Genomic DNA, 22,771 nt, shown 5'->3' on the forward strand with positions numbered 1-22,771 from the left:
ATAGCTTGTTCGAAACATTTTTGTCTAATACGCGAATTAATACGCTGAATTTAGTTTTCCTGTAGATTGATAGGTAATCAAATTAAGTGGCTAAGTTGAGCTGGCACGTGTGACGCCCTGAAAAACTTGTCACCCCGGCCCCTCGTCCCTAAAGCCGCTAGTGACTATAGCTTACATAAATATAATAACCTCTAGAATGAACTCATTCTTCAGGTTTTTAAGTGAACTGATTAATCAATCTGTCCTTTATTTTACTAGCCCATTAATTTTTGGAAATTGGTTAGATTTCAAGGCATTAATATCCATTAAGGTAATAAATTAATATTTCATAATCCATTAGCGTAATTCTAGACCTTAATATATTACCCAAATTTAAAATAATATTTAGGTAAAAGCTATAATTATACAAATATAATTAAAAATAACATTTTAAGTAATGGCGAAAATCAATTAAATATAATAATGTGATATGAATTTTATATGATATGAAATCAATAAGTAGTTATTAAACTTTTTTAAGGTGTTAAACTAAAATAATAACACTAAACGTGGAATTTGCTCCAAAATCTGAAAATTTGAGTGTTAATTTAAAATTTATTCGTAAACAAAATTTCTACATAATTTTAGCAAATTATTTTCATGTTTCACTATTAAATATTTTTTGACATCATTTCATGTAAGTTTCATAAAACAAAAATTGAATTTTACTTGAAGAAAGCAGTTTGATTCAACAGGCATATCCAAACTTATAAGACAGCCAACTGTAAATGAAAAAAAGGTGATTTTGAACCATAAATTAAAGATTTCTGTAAAAATTTAAAATAGTAAATGTCACAATTCATGACTACCTTTTCTTATATACTCAATGAATTATGACTACTTTACAATTTAAAAAATTGAAAACTGTGCATATCTTTTAGCTGCGTAAAACAATTCCTTCAAGTGTTGTGGAACGTTGATAAGTGAGATCAACAGAGGTGGAGGCTATAAAGCGGTGGTTTTTACTCTTAAGCCCAGTGAAGCGGGCGGGTAATAATAATATGCACAATGACGGCAGACCAAGCACATCATGTTTCGCGTCATGTGATTTTTATATCATAATGGACCATTTTTATTTATTTGTTTTCTTATTAATTTGTTTTAATAATCTTATTTAGGTACAAAATCATTTTCATGAAAATATGGTTTTAAGAAAAAAAAAATCGGTATTAAGTATGAATTTAAAATTGCAAAAATTGGCGTTATTTTTATCTGATTCTGAATTAAAAACTAAATTTAAAACTATTTCAAATATTTAAATAAAATTAAATTATATTATTGTTTTATAGATAAACTAACAGGCACGCAAGCAATGCAATATGAAAAATGTATATTTTATTTAAAAATAATTATTGAAGTTATTAATATGAAAAAACTTTATTCATGAAAAAGAAAAACACTTAAAAACTATTTAATTAAATTTATAAAAAATAACTATTCAGGCTGTCAGGTAATTTATGACAGTGATGTATGAGAAAAATAGTAAATCAAAACATATTTTATTAATAAAAAATTAATTTATTTAAGTTAAATGTCAATATGATTATCGATCATATCTAGTCTGTACTAATTCGTTTAGCAATTACTGTCTATCAGTTATCGGCATATTTTAATTTATCCATATATTTTAATCATGTATGTTCATAAGTTAAACATTAGGTATAGAGTTGGTGTGTTTATCGCGATCGAATTTTTATTATAAGCGTTTGTGTTTTAGTTTCGATTTAAATTTAATTCAAAATGTATAATTAATTTAAGGTCATTCGATCATTTACGTAAAGATTATAATGAAACAAAAATTATTTTTTTTTACATAATCTCACGAGTAAATTTTTTAAAATTAATTTTTATAAACAATTCTTTTTTATGAAAAATTAAAGAATTATTTCTTTAGATTAATGAAACTATAACTAATTAGAAAATTTTATTTGAAAAATATAATAGAGAACTTAGCATTAATTTTTTTTTTTACTACAAATTCATATATAAATGAAAGAATAATTCATCTAAAGTAGGTTTGAGTAATTTTTTTTTTTTTAAATTAATAATTCCACTTTGTTATTAATTATTAATAAAAAAGTTATATTTTTGAATAAAAAAACTGTAGTGACGTATTTACATCCGTGGAGGCAGTGAACCAATGGGAATCACGCTAAATTTACATTTTTCAGTTTGTTACTATGGAAAATTACGTTTAATTAGACAAATCGTTTATCATTCTGCATGTTATTTTATCATTTCTTCGTGCGATGGCGTTGCTAAAACGATGCGTTGACGTTACTGATGTTTGAATTTATAGCTTAGAAATCAATTGTAAAATTACAAAGAAAAATTTCTTTGTTTAAATTTTTAGTAAACTTTTGGAAAAAAAATAAAATTAAAAACATGCAACTTCTCTATTAATGATATAAATATCAGCTATCGGTATTTATCAGCTATCGGTACATATCAGTTATCGGTATCGGTATTTTTTATTGTTCATAAATAAGGTCTGATTGACCAGCCCTGTTCTAACGTTCTGATTGACTGTCATAACTGTTATCTATATGCAATATACAAGCTGTATAACAATTTTCAGCTTTAATAAATTCATTTAAATACCACGAAATCATAAATCTTATCTATTTATTGTCTATTAATAAGGGCTGATTGACCAGCCCTGTTCTACGTTTAACTGACTGACAATCATAACTGTTATTTATATGCAATAGACAACATATATAACAGTTTTCAGCTTTAGTAAATTCATTTTAGTACCACGTATAACTGCACCGTTTCAAATGTTTCGATAGCATATATCTGACCCCAGTTGTATCGTTCGCTCGACTGACAGCAGTATGTGTGTACACAACTACTATAACCAAACCTCAAATGATCAACTTTAGTAAATTCAACGAATTTTCATTATGACGCGACACCTTCGTTTCCCAAAATGATTTTTAATTGTTATCTGATTATAGCTAGTTGTAAATAATACTCAAGTACTGCGATCAATATCAATAATTACCTACAACAATTATTGTTATTATTTTTAAAATACTAACATTTAATATTAAAAAGTTATAATTTAAAAAAAAAGTGAAGGGGCTCTAGCTTGACTTGATTATACAACGACTGGTGAGCTAATTTATGTTTTTAGTCATGAGAATCCTTGGTGTTTACGGATACGAAATATTCTGCTTAATTAAACTACATTGCTCGTTATTGAAATAAATACCACGACACTCGAAAGTACGACAATTTTTTAAGTAGGTACTTAGGTTAGGTTATATTATACTGGCTGTCCACGAAGGACACACTTAGGCTATAGAGCCCATAGTGATACCATATAAGTGTTTTACCACCTTTCCGCTGATAATTTCATTTATCAGCTCCTCAATTTCAGAGGCTAAGTGCACCTCCTTCATGCATATACCATGCACTACACCAGCCCATCACAACTATTAATTAAATTAAATTTTTTGCGATCGCGAACCCGCTAAGGGTAGCGGGTATGCTTATACATACCGCGGACGGAATTGGTTACGCCTTAACCAACTGAGCTAATAGGGCGACAAATAGGTACTTAAAAATAGTAAAAAATGTTATAAATTAAATTTTCATGATAATCGCGATAAAGTAATTTTTCAACATTCAAATGAAAAAAACCTCATTTAAATTAATGATTTCTCATATTTAAAATATGTTTCTTTTCAAATCAACATTAATAATTAATGTTATTTATTTTTCGATATTAATATAGATACTGAAATAATAAATAAAGCCTTATTTCATTTCCCCTACTCTATGAGCAAGAAGTACTTTTCTTTACTCGAAAAACTATTAGATTAAACTAAAAGAAAAGCATTTGCTCACCAGTTTAAGTAAAATCAAAATCGACTAGTACTATATCTAATTATTTTTCATAATGTTTCTAGATTTGCATCATAAATAAAGTTAGGTACTTCAGCTCCAATAATTAATGACAAAATAATTGTTATTTTTTATTTGATAATATGCTGCTTCGTGGCCTAGAAAAGTTTTATTCGATGACTATCAAAACAAGTTTTGAAAATTTATCATAACGTTAAAAAGTTTTCAACATGTGCGGTATTTGTTGAATAATTTCTTTTAAAAGTTGTGTTGACATTAGTGGTGTATAAAATTTTGGCAAAATGGTTTTGAATATCGACCTAAGACGAGTACTTATTGTGATCAAAGATTTTATGGGAATGACTTCGTTACATGGCTATAAATTTGTATTTGAACGGCGAAGTTTATGTCAAATGATGTTATGGCTTACAATATGTTCATCTGGCTTAACGTTTTCATGTTATTTAGTTACTATGCAATATATGCGATTTCTATCCAGCCCAACGACGATGGGTATTGAAACGTTATCGTATTCCATTGCAACTATTCCATTTCCGGCGATGACTCTTTGTACAAATTCAATTCATGACGAGAATGCCGTCATTTTAAAAAGTCAATTGTAAGTAGTAAAACTTTTTATGCAACCTAGAAATGCGGATTTTTCAAGCCCATTTTTCATTCAAAACATTGTTTGTAAGAAACAAATTTTGGGAAATGATAGTTTAAGTCATTCTAAAGCCAAGTTCCCACAGTCACAAGTCATGAAAATGACAGGATTTCATGTTATAGCAAAATTAAAGTTGGAAAATGTACTTATTTGTATAATATATGCTCTATGTGTGTATAGGCAAATACATATACAGATATGTATAACTACATGCATACGTATATTTTTTAATGTAAGAGTGTTGTTTTTTAATTATTGTTTTTTTGAAGAATATTTTACGAAATTCAAAAAAGAAGCAGTGTTGAATGTTCAGTGGATCAATAATATGAAGTGTTAAGATCAATATTTTCAGCTACATGTATAACGTACATGATTTTTGACAATTAAAGTAAAATAATTTTTTTATACAAATGAGTACATTTTCCAACTTTAAATCCTGTCATTTTCATGATTTTTGACCATGGGAACTATCATTCATAATGACTTAAACTATCATTTCCCAAAGTTTGACCGAAATGCAGACAACGTCTAATTGAATTCCAACAACTCCCCGAAAATAGAAAAAATTTATTTGTGGAGTCGATGGTGTTTTTCGATATATCGAAGTATCTATATGAAAATTCTGCATATTTTTAGTTATAAAAATAAAATACTGCTCATGTGTATAAATTAAATTTTCTTGATTTAAGGGAAGAAAAAGGATATGATTCAACAACAGTTGATAATTTTTTTCGGTCTTTATCAAGTTTAGTAACCCATGCAAGTAGTGATGAAAATATGAATCCAGATTATTTAAGAATTATGCAAACCTTAAATCGTGATTTTCAATTTACTCTTGAAACTTTAATGAAACATGTAAGAATTTGTAAATGATAATAAAAAATAAATAGAACGAATAATATATTACGACTTCCCATCGCTTCCTGTATTGTTTAAAACACACTTTTATTAAAAACAGGATATCAATTAGGAATATTATTCGTTCTTATTTATGTATTTATAGAGTGGAATAGAAATAACTTTTAAGAAACCTACGGGAAGGACATTTGCCGGAAAAACGTACGTTTAATTATTCAAATCATGATTCGATTGATTTCGATTTTTATTCGTGGTCTGATAAATTGTTATCCATCGATTTGACGTGACTTCACAGTTCTGGTTGTACCTACAGAGGAAAATCTTTGCTTCAATTTGATCCCTTAAATAAAGTTTAAGATAAACAAATCACTAAGAAATGGACTAACGTTATTTTTTGTTTTTTAATAACAATTATTTGCATTAAACGCTAAAACACAAATAAATGATCTGAGAGAACTATTTAATGATATTTTTGTTACCTATTCTTCGCAGTTCGTTATTTCTTTTAAGTTTGTCATAGAAACTAATAAAAGTTTTGCAAAGATCTCTATCTAAAAATTAATTTGATTTGTGTTATTATTTTCAGCAAATAGTGTTGTCTCGTTCTACGCTCTTCAAACAATTCTTATAGTAATTATATTATCTCTTCGTTGACTGAGCTTAAAGTTCTTAAGCTTCCTTCAGTCATTTCTTTTCTCGTTCGTACATGCAAACAGTATTCGACTTAGTCTGGCCAAGTCGTTCTCCAGAATCCATTTTCCTCAGTTTGTTTTTATCAAGCTTAATATAGTATGATTTCTACCCTATTTATTTACACAATTAGTAACTCTAAATAACTAAGAGCTATTTCTTTCCACTCTAAGTAATAAATAAAATTAGGACAGTCTTTGGAGACAAAACAATCTACGATAAAATAATTGTACCTAAGTATTAAAAATTATTTTGATCTAGACTTCTGATCTACGAAACTTTTGATTATTTATTAGCTTCAAATTTTTTATCAGATACTCTGCTTTGTTTACAGGTAGTGTTACTTAAAAGAATTGTTGAAAACTTTTCTTGGCTAAGATTTACCTGAAATTTTCTCAAATAAGAAGGGGGTAAAAAGAGTTTTATTTGCAATTGCAAAAAATTCAATAAAATATAACTTGATCCAATTTAATCGATAAAAAAAGGAAACAATCTAAAATTTGCCAGCACTGGATGATCTAAGTTTTATCATCGGGACTTCATTAATTGGTGGATAACGTTAAGATAAAGGCAATTTCCCAATATACTTATAGCCAGGAAAGCATCTTTTTCCAGATACATGTACCAGATAGGATGTTGAAATTTTAAAAGAAAAAGGATAATTTTGTAGATATTTTCGCCAGCTTAGAGAAATTTTTCGAGTACAGTTTGCCCCACGCATCACGCCTGGTTCATTTTTAACACATTTCCAATAGATAGCCATATATAGGTAATCCAAGAATATCCTGTTTTTTCTAAAATTTCAACACCTTGTATCTAGACACGGACGCACTACCGACTCTAAGCATATTGTGAAATTTTCATTATTTTCCCGTTATCTAACAACATTTGATGAATTGTTGCTGTTATAACTTGGACCACTCTGTATAAAGTATAGTTCATCTAAATTTGGGCAGAATTACTTAATAAATCGCAAATTTTTTTCATTTATTTTCTCTAACATGCTTTTAAGCTTCGTCATTTTGCACATAGCAGAATATTTATCCAACTTAAAAGAAGATTCTATAATTTCAAGTAATAAAGCTAACAAGATTATTTTTTCGTGTTTGTTTCGTCTTGCCACCTTAAACAAACAACTGTAACGATTAATCGTTTACATATAGGTATTGCAGCCTTGCAATAAGTTAATCATTGAATGCCAATGGTTAAATAAGGAAGTAAATTGTTCGGAACTTTTTACTGTGGTACGATCTTTTTATGGTTATTGTTGTTCTTTTAATTATTACGAGAAAACGGAAAAACATGATGTAACGGATGTTACAAATTTGGTTAAGTATGTAAATGGTGCTGGTGAATACATCTCATTAAAATTAACATTAAATTTATCAAAATCAGTTTATACACCGCAAGCACGAAGTGTCAAGGTAAAATTTTTAGATTAAAATAAAAATAATCTTGGCCAAATTTAGACAGGCAATTGAAAAGGTGGATTTATAAAAATTTCTTCCGACTTCTTTTGATTATTCCAATTTATGAACTAGCCTTAATTATCTGGCAGCGATCAACCTATCACCACACCTCCAGGGGTAATTTTGGCTAAAAGGCTTGATTTTTTTTATAAGACTTTTATATATAATAGTCAAACGATATCTCGATTTTGACTATTTTTCCCACTCGTGGCCACGTCTCCACGTCTTTAGCTTGAAGAGGGTTCAGAGCGGTGAAAAACGGGAAATAAAAAATAGTTCCACTTTGCCTATACTTTTCAATAGCCAGAGGTCAGATATTAAGCAACTGTTCACTCAGCCTTCCGTCACTGCTATTTGGAATAGGGGCAGAAAATGGTGTAGAAACCTCAATATCACCCTCACTTTCCTCTTAAAAAGAATGTGATGCAAGACTCCATTAAAGTAATTGGGTGAATTTGATGCCATTGATTATATATTTTTAAATCACTCTGAAGGTTAAGGCTGTTTGGCGAATGTGGAGTGTCAAATTTTCGGTATATTAATAATACAGACTGCAGCAAAATTTTAGAAAAGTTTGCAAAATCTTTCGCAACATTCCGTTGTGGCAATCCTGAAGTGAATTGTTCACGCTTTTCGATGCTATTTTCTGTAAAAAATAGCTCTAATGTTGGGTTAGTTGATGGTAAGAACTGGGATTAAAAAAAATTGAGATTAAAAAAACCACCTCTTTAATAACCTTCTAAAGTTATTCTCGTGCTAAATAAGAAAAATATAAACAAATTTCTATTAGTTACGTCTTTAGGCATTGATTCACGAATGGTATACATTTCCAAGTCAAACGTATGAAGAAGCAACATTATTACCTGGACAACATGTAACATTTCAAGTTATACCAGAAATTGTTGAAAGCTCACCAGATGTAAAATCGTTTAGTAAATCACAACGAATGTGCGTTTTTAATAGTGAGGTATAAACATTAGAGGTAGTTATATCTTCTTATAGTATTAAGGCCTTTATATTATATTACAGCTAGTGCCGTCTTTATACATAGGCTTGAGCCTAAGGCCTCCAGGTTGTTGGAGCCCCAGATTCTCCAAAACACTACATTTTTAGGGCATTTTAACTTTCGTTGAATTGGCTATTACATTTACAAGAAATTATTATATTTGTGATTTTTCTATATTTATTACAAGTGAAATTAACCAAATTTAAAAAACGTGCACCCGTTCAGGCATTACGATGCCACAGACAGACACCTAGACAGACAGAGACACATAGCGGTCAAACCTGTAACACCCCTTTTTTGGCTCGGGGGTTAAAAAGTATAAGGGGTATTAAAAGCATATTGTTTATTTTTAGGTAGAATTAAACATATCCTATGAATATAGTTATAAATCATGTTTAACTGAATGCCGCATACGAGAAATCAATCGATTATGCCAATGTAATCCATATTATTATCCAAAATTATGTAGGTTTGATGTTTTTTTTGCAATTAAAATTATTGTATCTTCACTAAACATAAAAAGCGCTACATTTTTTTTTTCGTTAAAGATACACAATATTTACAGGCATGTAACTTTCCTTTTTGAGATCTACCAGGGTTCATTTTAAGAGTAAGCAAGTGAACTTGAAGATGCATGACCCCAATATATTCTAAGATTCGAAGAAAAGGAAAAAAATTTAAGATTTATCCAAATACACGGCACATCACCCTGCTTTTATGAGAACTGTCAATTCTCATATAGTTAGAGTTCTATTTTTCTTTTAATAGCTATCGTTTTGTAGTTAACCAATCAAAAAATAATAGTTGCCGAGTTTGATGTTGATATATATCTTTCCGAAAGCTATAATGGTTTTCGAAAAATGTTTTAAATAAAAAATGTTTTTTTATGAGGATCAACTTTATAATTTAAAGTTTTATTCTATCTTTTACCTTTTAGAATCTAAATTGACTATTATAGCAACCTGGGGAACTAGATACAAACTGATGTCAGAACATGGTGTCCCCTACTACAAAACGAGCTATTAACCATAAATAGAATAATGATTATTGAGCAATTAGCCATAAATGACTAAATGGTTTAACAAAATATGCTCTTGTCTCAGGAACGAAAAATTATAGAAAAGAACGCATATACAATTTATAGTGGGGAAGAATAGGAATCTTTAACGGAGCATAAAAGGAAGGAAACACATGCTTTGCATCAAGGCTCTCGCACTTTTTTCCTTTTATAATTGATCTTGAATATTCGACAACATTTCGAATTTTAGAGTATATTCAAGTTAATTCCTTTACTTTAAAAATGAGCTTTTTAGAGCTCAAGGATAACAAATTTACATGCTTGCAAATATTGTGAATTTTTAACGAAACATAAAACATCGCGTTTTTTTGTTTGGTGTATTATTAATTCATTATCTATTCTTCTATGTGTTTTAGATTCAATTCGAACGTGTAATTGGTTCGATCTAGAATGCTTAAATGCAAATAAACGTATGTATTTTTTTTATATTTACAATGTATAAAAGGCAATGATATTACCCCATATACATTGAGCTTGTGGCGTTTTTTCACCTAATTTCAAACAAATATTTTTTAAATTTCATTGAAATTTACTGTACTAAATATTTATTTATAATAATATATAAATTTATAATATATGAAGTAAGAGTTTTTATGGACGTTCTTATGTATAAAACAAAGAAAGGAATTGTACTGTGTATGATGCGCGCTTTATCGTATGTAATGAGGCACATATACAACACGCGCACACAATACAATCCCTCTCTGTTTTACACATTAGAACGTCCATAAAAACTCTTATTACTTCTTATATTATAAATGACTAACGAGACGATTGTCAAACTGTATATAATTTGTCACGTTCTGTGAGATTATAGATCTCGAAAATTGTTTAAAAAAATTAAACACCTACAGCTTAACTACTTGTTTCAAAATTAAACGAGCCAAATTCCTAATTTGACCGAACTATTATTCCAATTGCATCCATGTGTGCGGGGTAGCTACGCAGCGTAAAATAAAGTAAAATTTGATTTAATATTAAATAATTTACAGAAATATATTACAGTTTACAAGCAACAAGTGGTTTTACCCAAAGGCAAAGAGAAGAATTAAAGGGATTGAACTGTGAGTGTCTGGCAAGATGTAACAAATTTTGGTATACTGTACGATGTACTATTTCAGATAAAATTGATTGTAAGTCATTTGATACGTTGCTTTATTTATAAATTAGGGGAAAGTAGGGTAAAACTGCATCGGAATCGAATCTTTGCGCCATCCGTAGAATAAAATCGTGTACATATTTAAATCAATGCAAAAAAGAAGAAAGTGGGGAAATTGTGTTCTGATCATTGTTTAGAAAGGAAATCGTAGTTTTAAAGATTTTTCGGACTGAGTTTTGATGATAAACATTAACTGATCAAAATCAATCGGATGTTTACCTATATCGAACTTTGTATTTTAATGACCCTATTTCATACAAACCTTGAAATACACAGTAAGGTAGATATACTTAATCGGAATATGTATTTAAATCAGATGATGTTTGTTTTTAAAGCACGCTTCAAGACGCTACCAATGTCTGTTAAAATTTTAACCAAAATTTCTAAGATGTGTACAATCAGAACGAACAAGCTTACAATACTAACAGTTATTTACATCTGGTCAAAATGGTGATTTTTAGTAATTCTAAATGTTATTGGAATGATAGAACAACTAAGTAGTCATGGAAATCAACTAGGATCTGGTATAATTTGCATACTCGATTTAGTCTACTTTCTCCTATCAATTTACCTCGTATTAAATCAATTCAACGGGGTTTCTAGAATGCCTACAAGATAAAACTCCCCGAATGATTATTATTTGTACGTGAGTCACTTTGCCACTCGTTAAATAATGTTTTGCTATCAATTACAATTTCAAAATCCAGGAATTGTATACATTTGTTTTTTCTTCAAATTTTAGATATAAACTTCACTCCCAAACCACATAATATAACAGCGTAAGTATATTCAAACAAATTTCTTTCTATTTTAACACGGTAGTGGGGACAGTTTTCAATTTTGATTGTGAATATTGTTATAACTTGACAATATAAGATGAAAAGTAAGAATAAAATTTGTCGATATCTGGAGTAATTTTCAAAATATCGAAAATTAAAAATTTTCTTTTATTATTTAACTTTCGATATTTCGAAAACCAAGGCACATATCGACAAATTTTATTCTTATTTTTCGTCTGCATTCATGAAGTTATAACAATCTTCATCATCAAAGTTGAAAATAAGGTACAGATAATTTTAACCACAAGTCTAAACTTGCCTTGGCGCTCGTACTACCTTAAATTCAAAATAATTGCTAATCTTTATATTTTATATAAATTAATTAAAATGAATTATTTCGAAAACATATTAACAGATTAAATGAATTACTCCTATATTCATTATAATTATGATTGTGGTATGTAAGTCGCCGTGTTATTATAACTCCTTTGTTTAATAATGTTAATTTTACCTTAACGTATAGATTTTTTTAAATTAAAATTTGGTCCTTGTACTTCTTCCTTTGGTACTTCTGATTAAATTGTTTTCAATTTATAAGACAATGCATCTGCATCTACTAATATTTTTTTTCTTTACATAAACACGTACATTTTTTTGAAACACGTTGTGATAAAACATTTTACGTTCTTCAAATTGACATTAATTCAATCAATTTTTTTCTGGACAAAAAAGCTCAAAACTTTGATAGCCTACTTATAATGTTTCTGATTTTAAATTAAATTTTATGAAAATCGGTTCTGCCTGTTCCTGAAGATTAAGAAATGAAAACCTTTAATGATTATTTGTTTTTAGAAATATTAGTACAATCGAAATGTACTTTAAGGATTTCACGTGCACTAAATATCTACGAAATGTTTTCATGACATGGGATGGACTTTTAGGTAACAATCAATTTTTGAAAATAAAAATATAAGTTTTTATTATAATCATGAAAATTTGTAATTATTTTAGCTCAATTTGGAGGTATTTTTGGATTATGTATGGGAGCATCGTTAATTAGTGTTACAGAAATAATATTTTATTTCTGTATAAAATATAATTTTTATAAAATGTTTTATAATGAAAATCAAGAAAAATCAGTGTCATCGAAAGTACGTGTTATAACCGTATCAGAAAATATTGTTAAACCAGGAGAATTAACATTTAGACGTATTTCAGATAATATGTTTGTAAAATAATAAAACAATTGAAAAAGTATAATAATAACTGATTTAATTATTTAAATACCTAAGATATACTGTGTTGAATACCTACCTTCTAAAAAATAGCAACAATTGAAATAAAATTTTAGAAAATAATTAGCGCTTTGGGTATATCGAGGGAAGAGTAGGTCAAGTCAAAATATTGTTGAATTTATGAATTTTTTAGACCAAAAATTTCTATTTTGCCCCTACTTGGGCCAAAATCTGGGCATCTTCATGAATAGTGCTTAAGTAATATTTGTAGTAAAAGTAATCCACAGCATTAATATGGAATTTTTTACCTAAGTTGAAAAGGGCTCAAATTTTGACAAGCTGTTGATGTCGCCATTTGATAAATTTAATTTCATTTTATCTTTTCGCTATTTCTGATTTCAGTACAGTCTTGGAAACTCACAGTTTCAAAGATACTTATTCAAAAATAAGTCAATCAACTTCGCGCATGGGTTTCTTACACCAAAAAAAGTTTTATTTGATCATAAACGACTAAAAAAATCGATGAAATAACAAAATAGAAACACAGAAATCAAAAAACTCAATTTCCATAAATTCTACACAAGAGCGAAACGGTTAAAACCTCTTTTTTTATTACTAAATTTATCTTTTTCAATAAGAATCATAAAAATTTTACTTCATGATGGGCTCACGGTTTAATTTTCAAAATTAAAAACTATAATTAACGAAAATCGCAGATTATAAATTCGGCTTATTATAATCTATGGCGAAGACCCCTTTAATGTTATATCATATCCAAAAACCGAAACGGAATTTTAATCTCTATTCATTGTGTTCAAAATCGAAATAAGTTAATAATATGTTTTACTATTATTTATTTAAAAGTGTAGGCAATATTGTTACACTAATGATGAAATCGTTGTGTAATTTTTTTACACGATAAGTTGGTGTACTTATTATTACATTGGAACACGATGTAATTTACGATATTAATTCAATAATACCATGGATACCGCTAACAATTTGGAAATGAAGTTTTAGTTTACAAATCATAAAACTTTCAAATAAAAAAATAACATATTAATATAGTTTTTAATTTCTTAAAATGGTTTTAAGTAAGTAAAAAGAAATACAAATAATTATAATTTTCGATTATTAATGTATAATGAAATTCCGTAATTTTAGTTACACTTGATTTAATTCGAAAGCGTTCGGAACATAACGAGGGTGAAATTGGAACTCTCGAAGAAATAACTTTACATCAAGATGATATTGAAAAAATTGAGCATTTAGGCCAATGGTGTAGGCATTTGAAAATACTATTATTGCAAGGGAATTTAATTTCAAAAATTGGTAAAATTTTTGCTGTCCATAACTTTTTGTGAAATTGAACTTTAATTTTTGTTATTGTAGAAAATTTGAATAAATTAAAAGAATTAGAATATTTAAACTTGGCGATTAATTGTATTGAACGAGTGGAGAATTTAGAGGGATGTGAATCGTTAACAAAATTGGATTTAAGTGTTAATTTTATCATTGAATTAACAAGTATCAAAAGTTTACAAAATAATATACACCTTAAAGAACTCTTTTTGACAGGTTTGTTAATTTAACGATTAATTTAATATTGGGAACTTCTTAATCTTACATCTTCTCGAGAATTAAATTTTCCGCAATTTTTGAAAAAGTATGAAACATATTTTTTATGTAAAATAAATCTTACAGCTGAATACAATCTGCCAAATAATTAAAATTAAAATAATTCATTATGGAAAATTAGGAAAGTACCCACAAATGACCGTTTCCCATCAAGAAAATAATTTACATTATCATAATTTTTGGTACAAAAATTTCCACAGAGATTATGGGCGGGAAGTGGGGAGTTATATTTTTAGATTCCGAAAAAAAGATCGAAAATTCTTATTACTAATTTTTCAGGTAATCCATGTCATTCGTATGAAGGCTACCGTCAATATGTTGTGGCTACTTTACCACAATTAGAATGTTTAGATACCAAAGATATAACTAGATCTGAACGGATTGTGGCATTACAAGAATATAAGGAAATTTGCAAAAAAATTGAACATCAACAGAAAGTTCATTTTAAGGAAAGAGAAGAGCAAAAGCAACGACTTGTACCTTGGGTGAAGGAAAATGAGCATTTAGATCAAGACGACAATGATGCTGTACAAAGGTTTTGTATTTTGATATTAGAAATAGGATGTATAAATAATATTAGAAAAAAAAATTATGTGACAATCCTTGTACAGAAACTAGAAAAAAAAAGTTGATCATATGAACCAATTGGGTTTTTCATTTTAAAATCACGATTCACTTTGGTTTCGGACTAAATGATTTATAATCAATGTGCTAAAATGAATAGGAAATATCTTCTATCTTAGTGCAACTTATTGCTGTCCGTTTGAAAAAATAAAATCTGCACTTGCGCTTATGACGTGATGAAAGGGTCTATTGTTAAAGACATTTCATTTTCGACTAAACCATGATAGCTTTTCGAAGCAAAAATATTAAAATAGTAAATGAACTATTTTCAATTGTTTCAAAACTTTGAAATAATTTTTGACCAGCGAATACCTTGAAATAATCTTTGACCAGTGAATACCTTGAAATAGTCTTCGGCTATCGTGCCTTTAAATAGCATTTAACTATATAGTAAAATTCAAATACAAAAAAATATATATGTATATATGTTTATAAATACTTTTTTCTTATTTCTGTGGAAGGAATCTCATATCTTTGCAATTTAAATGATACACCATATTATATTTTAATAACATGAATGTATTATATTCAATTTTAAAATTATAGATTTTGGAATTCCAAATCTGAATACGCACCAGAAACACGTTATGTTACAGCTAAACATAAACCTAAGAGTCAAAAGGTATTTGGTGGAATGGATCCACCAAAAGAACCAAAAAAACCAATTGTGTTTTTTGCACCTGATGGACGACCTTATAATATAAATCAAGGCCATTTAGATTTTCATTTTGATTTCGATCATCCTGAGAAATATACGTTGGAATTGTCAGTATATAAGTAAGATAATTTATTTAGCCTTTGAAACTTTTTCTATCAATTTTAGTATCTTATATTTACTTTATGAATGAATTACTGCTTAATAATTACCATTTTGAAAAGAACTGAAGCAGCTCTCCTTAATTTATCAACTTATAGCTATTATTCAAATACCATCTTCCTTTTTCCCAAATTCTTATGCAAGTTCTTAGTCATAGGCGTACCGAGAGAAGGCTAGGCCGCTGCCCTTCTCTGGATATGTTGGCCAAATACGTGTTTATGCAAAATACTGTTGGCCAAATATGTGTTTATGCAAAAATACTGTTGATTTTATGACATTTTTAGACCATTAATTTCTGATTTTACTTTAGATTTGTTTTCAACTATTTACTTTCTTTTTTTTTTTTAATTATTTTGTGAACTAACGTTTCTATCGGTTTTAGATATTTAGATAGTGATTTAATATCGGTTGATATTGAAACGAACTATGTCCGAGTTAAAATCAAAGAAAAGTATTTTCAATTGGGATTGCCTCAAGAGATTCAAATAGATAAAAGTACGGTAGTACGTTCCAAATCAAATGGTCATTTAGTTATTACAATGCCGCTTTTGAATCCTGATGTAAAGGAGTTGGAAAGAATTCGAGAAAGACAAATTAAAGAGTCTTTGCAAAATAATGAAAATGAAGAGGCAGACTTAAACTTAAAAAAATTCAATCGTAAAGTAACAAAGTAAGTTTAACTGTGTTAACAGATAGATTTATGTTTTCGATATCCGTCAAATTTATTAGGCTTAAAAAGAAATGTTTTCAACAAGAATTTGAATTTTTGTAAAAGAATAATAACCTTTTAACTCAAGTTGATTTTTAAAAAAACTTGAAAGTCCAGGTTTACGAAAAATGTCCACTTGCAAGAATAACAACTTTTACTTGAGTCGTATTTTCTAAAAACGTTCGTTAAGCTGGATTGTTTAAATTGTTGCATTTATTAAAGGTTTTTTCTATAATACTCTTTATTGCGCGGTCGATGCATTAGCACCACTTTTTTTTTTTAACCACGGGATATTATCACTTAGATTTATACTTTAACTTACTAAACTCAAATTGCAGTGACCAACATTGGACGTTATTTTAGTTATCGTTCTAAAAAAACGCAGCAGGGAATTTGTCGGGCACTTGCCGTAGACCGGGAGCTACTAAACTAATAATAATTAATAATATGTTGTCCACTACAGGTCAAGAATCAAGACTAAAATTAATTGATTTCCTTTTTATTTTACTTCTAGGCGTGAATATTTAGAAATTGGTTGCGTAGATAATTCCATGGATTTTAGTCAAATAAGTAAATTACATAAGAAGCCAACATTTGTAGATAATCCTGAAGTACCACCTTTAGAATAATTTTCAAATAGACCAAATAGACAACAAATTTTGTGCTAATATATATATTTTTTTATTACAAAGGCAAAAACTTCATGCACATTAACACTTATTAATAAAAATGGATTCATATATACACAATAATATTATTTTTAAATAAATTTCATTTAATTTTAATTTTAAATAATACCCATAATTCTCAATTCCAACAGAGATATTAATTAAAATCACAGACCATTTTATAATGTTTTATATAAGAAAATATTTGGATTTGTGCATTATAAAATTTTTGAAAAAGAAATTTATGTATGTACGTATGAAGTAGCTTTATAAATTTCAAAATAAATTGAAAATCAAAAATCGTAAGAAGTGTAACAATTTACTTTTATAATAATAGACCTTCACAAACTAGCGTCGATATTAAAAAAAAAAACTAATTTTGAATTTAATTTATAAAAATGACTATACCTAATTAATTTTCGTTGTAAATTATTGCTAAAATATTACAGTTATTTTTAATAACGTTTTAAAGTTTGATGTTAATGATACACAATAAAAAGGCAGCAGAACGCGAACTCGCCCTATCTCACTTTCCAATCTCGCATCTTCATAAAGATAAGTAAGTATTAACCACACAGACATTATTATTTTCTACTTTTGATGAATAAGTTCCGGAAGAACAGATTTTCAGCAAAGAATAGTATTTGTTCGCATTAACGGCCAGAATTGTGAATAACATTGATGGCTACACAAAATCTTGATGCAAATTGAAATCAAGTGAAATTTAAATTTACAAAATTTAAAAAAACCCCGACAAATGCGGTTGTTCCTTGTAGTTGTCTCCAAACTGAACCGATTTTGAAAATCATCGTCTCTTTTTTAATTGTTTCGTGTACTGAACCCTAAACTTACAATTGAAACATAGCTCAGAACACTTTCCATTAAATTACCTTTCAAACAAAACTAAAAAAATCAAAATCATACTGTTACAAAAACTAGTAACAGTCTCCTCTTATTTATACGAAAACTTTTGAGAGATTTTTTGCATGTGAGTCAAAAGGATACGAAGTATTACGTCCATTTTCGTGGTTCTTTGCTTCTTTAAATTTAATTCATATAAAATAAATTTGAAAGAAAACTATTTGAATATAATTTAATGCATACAAATAAAATACTTTCTTGTTCACAATTAAAATTCAAATCAAATGAAAATTACTTAAAAATGTATAATATATTCATATACTCTGCAACATTCAAAGCTTTTTTTTTAAATAATAATTCTCATTTTATTTAAAAATATTATAAACAATCCAAAAGAAGAAAAATTTTTAAAAAGGGTCATAGTAAAAATTTATTATTAAATCACATAAAATGCTTGTAAAATTATAAAATATTTCTAACATAACATTTAGCATTTGTGTAAACTTTACTTTGTTTTCCTTGGCTATGACCCCACAAAAATAAGATAACAATAATTTTTTTTTAAGCAAAATAATAATAGATTGTATTTTTTGAACTTAAAACTTGAAGTTTTCTATTTTATAAAGTATTTCGCTACAACCAATGAATTTTAATTGAGCATTTAAAAAAATATAAAGTGTTTTAAACCTGAGTGAAACTTCTTTTGGTTATTTTAAAATTTTAAAATAAAGTCTAAAATATAGCACTCAAATTTGTATGATCTAAGCCAGAAAATATAATTTATTTCATTTTCTAAAATTACATACTTTTAAGAATAAATACATTCCGCCAAAAAAGTACTGGGAGTTTGAAATACATTGCGATATTTACAATGAAAGCGGGAAGTATAATGGTAAAAGAGCGTCGAAAATAATCCTAGTTCCGAAAGAAACGATGACATCGTCGGACAGTGAAGAAAATTGTGTTCGATAATCGGCAGTTCAGCAATAGCGCACATATTAGTAATTGTGACCAAATTTAAGACAAAAAATGCGACCAAAAAGCATTAGCAATCTCCCTATTCATCAGGTTGAATTTCGCTTAAAATTTCATTGAGAGAAGCGTCTATAAATAGTATTATAAGTGTCCATAAATATATGAGGGCAGGGACAAACGTTAGCGTAAATATCTTCCCAAATATCGCAAGTATCTTAAAAAATAATTTACTAATTTGAAGTCTGCAAAATGAAAATTCAAAAGACGAAAATTATGTCTTTTATTAAATAATTTCCAACACTATTTTAACAGAGCAGTATAAAAATATCATGTAGAAATTATTCAACCAACTTAAGTAGGCGACTGGAGCAGATTAATTCTCAATTCAAAAATTATTTCAAAAGATAGTAATAAAGAAGTTTCACTTTAAATGTATTCAAAATAGTAAACAATAACGCTCACAAATAAAATCATACTTAATGATTTAATAAAAAAACAGGCGAATAATCAAAATAGTTTAATCAAACAGCCAATTAGATTAAAAGTTTAATTTAAAAAAATAATCACATAAACGTGTATTATATAATGGCCCAATTTTTCGTTCGTTTACCCATTGCAACTTTTTACCACATTACTTTTATATTATAAATTTGAAAAATTGAACAAATGTGTTTCTATTTCAAGTATACAAAGTACAAAACTAAACTATTCATTTGTTTTTAGTATAAGGTTATTGTAAGATATTTTCGACTAGATGTCATATCAATTTCAAAATTGAAGTGGAATTAGGGCTTAGTCATTTTTTTACTTGTGAAACAAAAAGTCTTTTTACATTACACAAATTAATCTTTAAAAAAAATCGTTTAAAAGTTACTTCAAAAAAAGAAAATCACGGAAATTGACTTGTTGGAAACTAATATGTAATCTAAATACCAACGGCGTATGTAGGTCTTGGAACCTTTTCTGTAAATATTTGTTATATAGAAAATGAACTTTTAAACAAAAAAATATATAATGCGAAAATACATAGGGAAGAGAATATTGTTACTTTTAGAAGTTGCACTTTACTTCTTATAGGTAAAGTATCTTTATTATTACCATCTATAGGACAATGTTCCTGGATGTTTTCCACACAGCTCAATAAAATATTAGCTGATGAATCAGAAGTTTTGGGCCCCCTAGTAAAGAATCTTGATTTCTGTAGATTTTAGTGTAATGTAAAAAAAAATTTCATAATTAACAAATTGTGTTTTTTTTCAATTCAAATTTTTAAAAAAATGAATAAATTATCAATTAGCTAATGGTATTAATCATAAATAAAAATAACGATTAATTAAAGAGTATTTGATAATAATTTCAAATTTTATCATGATCAAAAATTTATGAACCAAAAATAAAACAAGAGATCATTAGAAGGTACTCCTCGGTTGATTATTAAGCCAATATTTCTACCTCATGATAATAAGCTAATGCCACCTTACGATGAAATGGCGAAAGAATAGCGCTTCGCGGCGATCTGTCGCAAAGGTACTGCTTTACGTAGATACGGTGACTATTTCAAATCGTTGGAAAAGTTCGCATGAAGCATTTCGTGGTTGGCTGCTCAAAATGATTGGTTTTAAAAATTGGCCTGTAACAAAATTAAATCTGATACAAGGTTTTTAATCGTTCTCCAATTACGGTCTGGCGACCATCGTTGTGGTCATAATTTTCCTTTCATTAATTGCGTAATTCGATCTATTATCTATATATTCATAACGTGAAGGCGACATGAGTGCAATATGCAGAATGAAAAAATACCCGCATATAGTAATCCCAAGGAAAAAAACTGTGATGAATACTTTATATTTGCAAACATCCGATAAAGTGTATTCTCTAGAGTATCCTTCTGGGACTCATGACTTAAATCACCAACGATTTAATCAGTTTGATTCAAAATAACTGGCTCATGACAAAATTTATTTGAAAATATTAAATCAAATAAGTAATAAAAAATTATGTATATATATTTCTGTGACTACAACATTTTTTATATGGCATTTAACACATTACAATATTGTAAAGTAAAATAAAAAATTTCGAAGCACAAATATTGATTGCAATAAGGTTGTTTTGATTTTGATATTTAATTAATTATACAATATCTATAACTATTTGTTTTCCGTACAAATTTTGTTTTTAAATATAATATATATTTATAGTTGGTATTTTAATATTTAGTTGGGTCAACGATGTTCAAATATAATTAAAACTTTTAAGTCTTAAATAAACATTCATTAACTCAACTATACACCAAAAAGTAGTAATTTTATACAAAAAATTGTGATGAATTCTTTGAAAATGTTGCAAAAAACTTAAACTTCATATTATTATCTCCCATATAGACAATAATAATAATTACGAAATTCACATTTATTTAGCTCATAAATCATCATCTTCATCATTCTTGTTCGACGTCAAACTAACTCTAATAAATATTGAGTAAAAAAATTGAATTAATCACAAAAATATTTGATATATTTTTGAAATTAATTATATGGTCGTAAGTATGACATCGATTTATATTTCATTATTTAAATTGTTTTTATACCTAATATTAATTTGATACATTTTTTTATCCACGATATCAATGATCTTATAAACAAAAAACCAGACTTTTTTTAAATTTTACAATAATAGTGTTGACGGACGCGCGTATGAGACTATATGTGTGTAAAGAAAAAGTGTTTAAAAATAATTGTAGATTTTATAATTTTTAAATTCATTCTTATTCAATAATTTTAACACGTTAAGTTTCGATTAATGGACTGGCTTACGTAACACCAATATAACAAAGTTCACAGGTGGGTAATACGGTTGCCTCATTAAGTAAATTAAAAATGATCATCGGTTGATATTTCATCATCAGTTAAAAACTCATCCTTTGTTCCTTGTGAGAATAAATACTCTTTACCTTCCTTGAAAGCAGCTAGTGCAATGATTTATTCGTATTTATTTAACATATGTACCTCTAAGTAGGGGAGTATCCAAAAAATAATGGGCATTTTGCTTGCGTAAAACTTGAACACTTCCTAACTTAAGTAAACGTTCTAATTTAAATTAAAAATATTGGTAACGGTTCACATAATAGTGATTTAAAAATTATAAAATCTATGGCAGCATTCATTTAGGATATTTACACGCTCTCAATGTTTTTATCATCCCATACATTGTTCGATTTAACGCATTGCTTCCTTTGCCTTCATCAAATTGGCCTTATTCTATTAGGCTGGCATGATACATGAACAAGAATAGATTACATCGAACGCGTAAGAATTGAATGCTTTAAAAAGCATTTACGAAGAACACAAATCTTTATAAATAAAATTTTATCCAAACGTATAATAGGAACAACAAGGAATTGAGAGCTTTTTTCCAAATTTATTTAGCTAATAAAAGAAAAGGTTTTTACATATAAAATTGATAAAATCATTTTTATTAATTTTCCATATTACTACATATTCAATAATATTGCAAATTTTCATTAAAAAGAAAAACAATTTTTGTCATATAATAAAATTTATCTAAAAAAAATCATTCAGAATTTAATAATATTTTTCCAAAATCGAATATTACAATTCAAATTCCAAAATAAGTCATATACTAAC

The 22,771-nt window shown here is 27.8% G+C and overlaps 1 protein-coding gene across 1 annotated transcript; it reads left to right on the top strand.

The window, feature by feature from the left end:
* Positions 1 to 4,193: 4,193 nt before the first annotated feature.
* On the top strand, positions 4,194 to 17,249 carry LOC123298804. The gene is made up of 17 exons (XM_044880901.1): positions 4,194 to 4,510; positions 5,248 to 5,413; positions 7,396 to 7,530; positions 8,378 to 8,542; positions 8,935 to 9,046; positions 10,016 to 10,069; positions 10,652 to 10,792; positions 11,561 to 11,597; positions 12,450 to 12,538; positions 12,609 to 12,620; positions 12,729 to 12,822; positions 13,992 to 14,164; positions 14,225 to 14,410; positions 14,750 to 15,005; positions 15,641 to 15,871; positions 16,294 to 16,581; positions 17,135 to 17,249. The coding sequence occupies exons 1-17, from the start codon at positions 4,194 to 4,196 to the stop codon at positions 17,247 to 17,249; spliced, it is 2,571 nt and encodes an 856-aa protein (XP_044736836.1).
* The last annotated feature ends 5,522 nt before the right edge of the window (positions 17,250 to 22,771 follow it).

Source organism: Chrysoperla carnea, chromosome 4 (assembly GCF_905475395.1).
Source record: "Chrysoperla carnea chromosome 4, inChrCarn1.1, whole genome shotgun sequence".
Lineage (NCBI taxonomy): Eukaryota > Metazoa > Arthropoda > Insecta > Neuroptera > Chrysopidae > Chrysoperla > Chrysoperla carnea.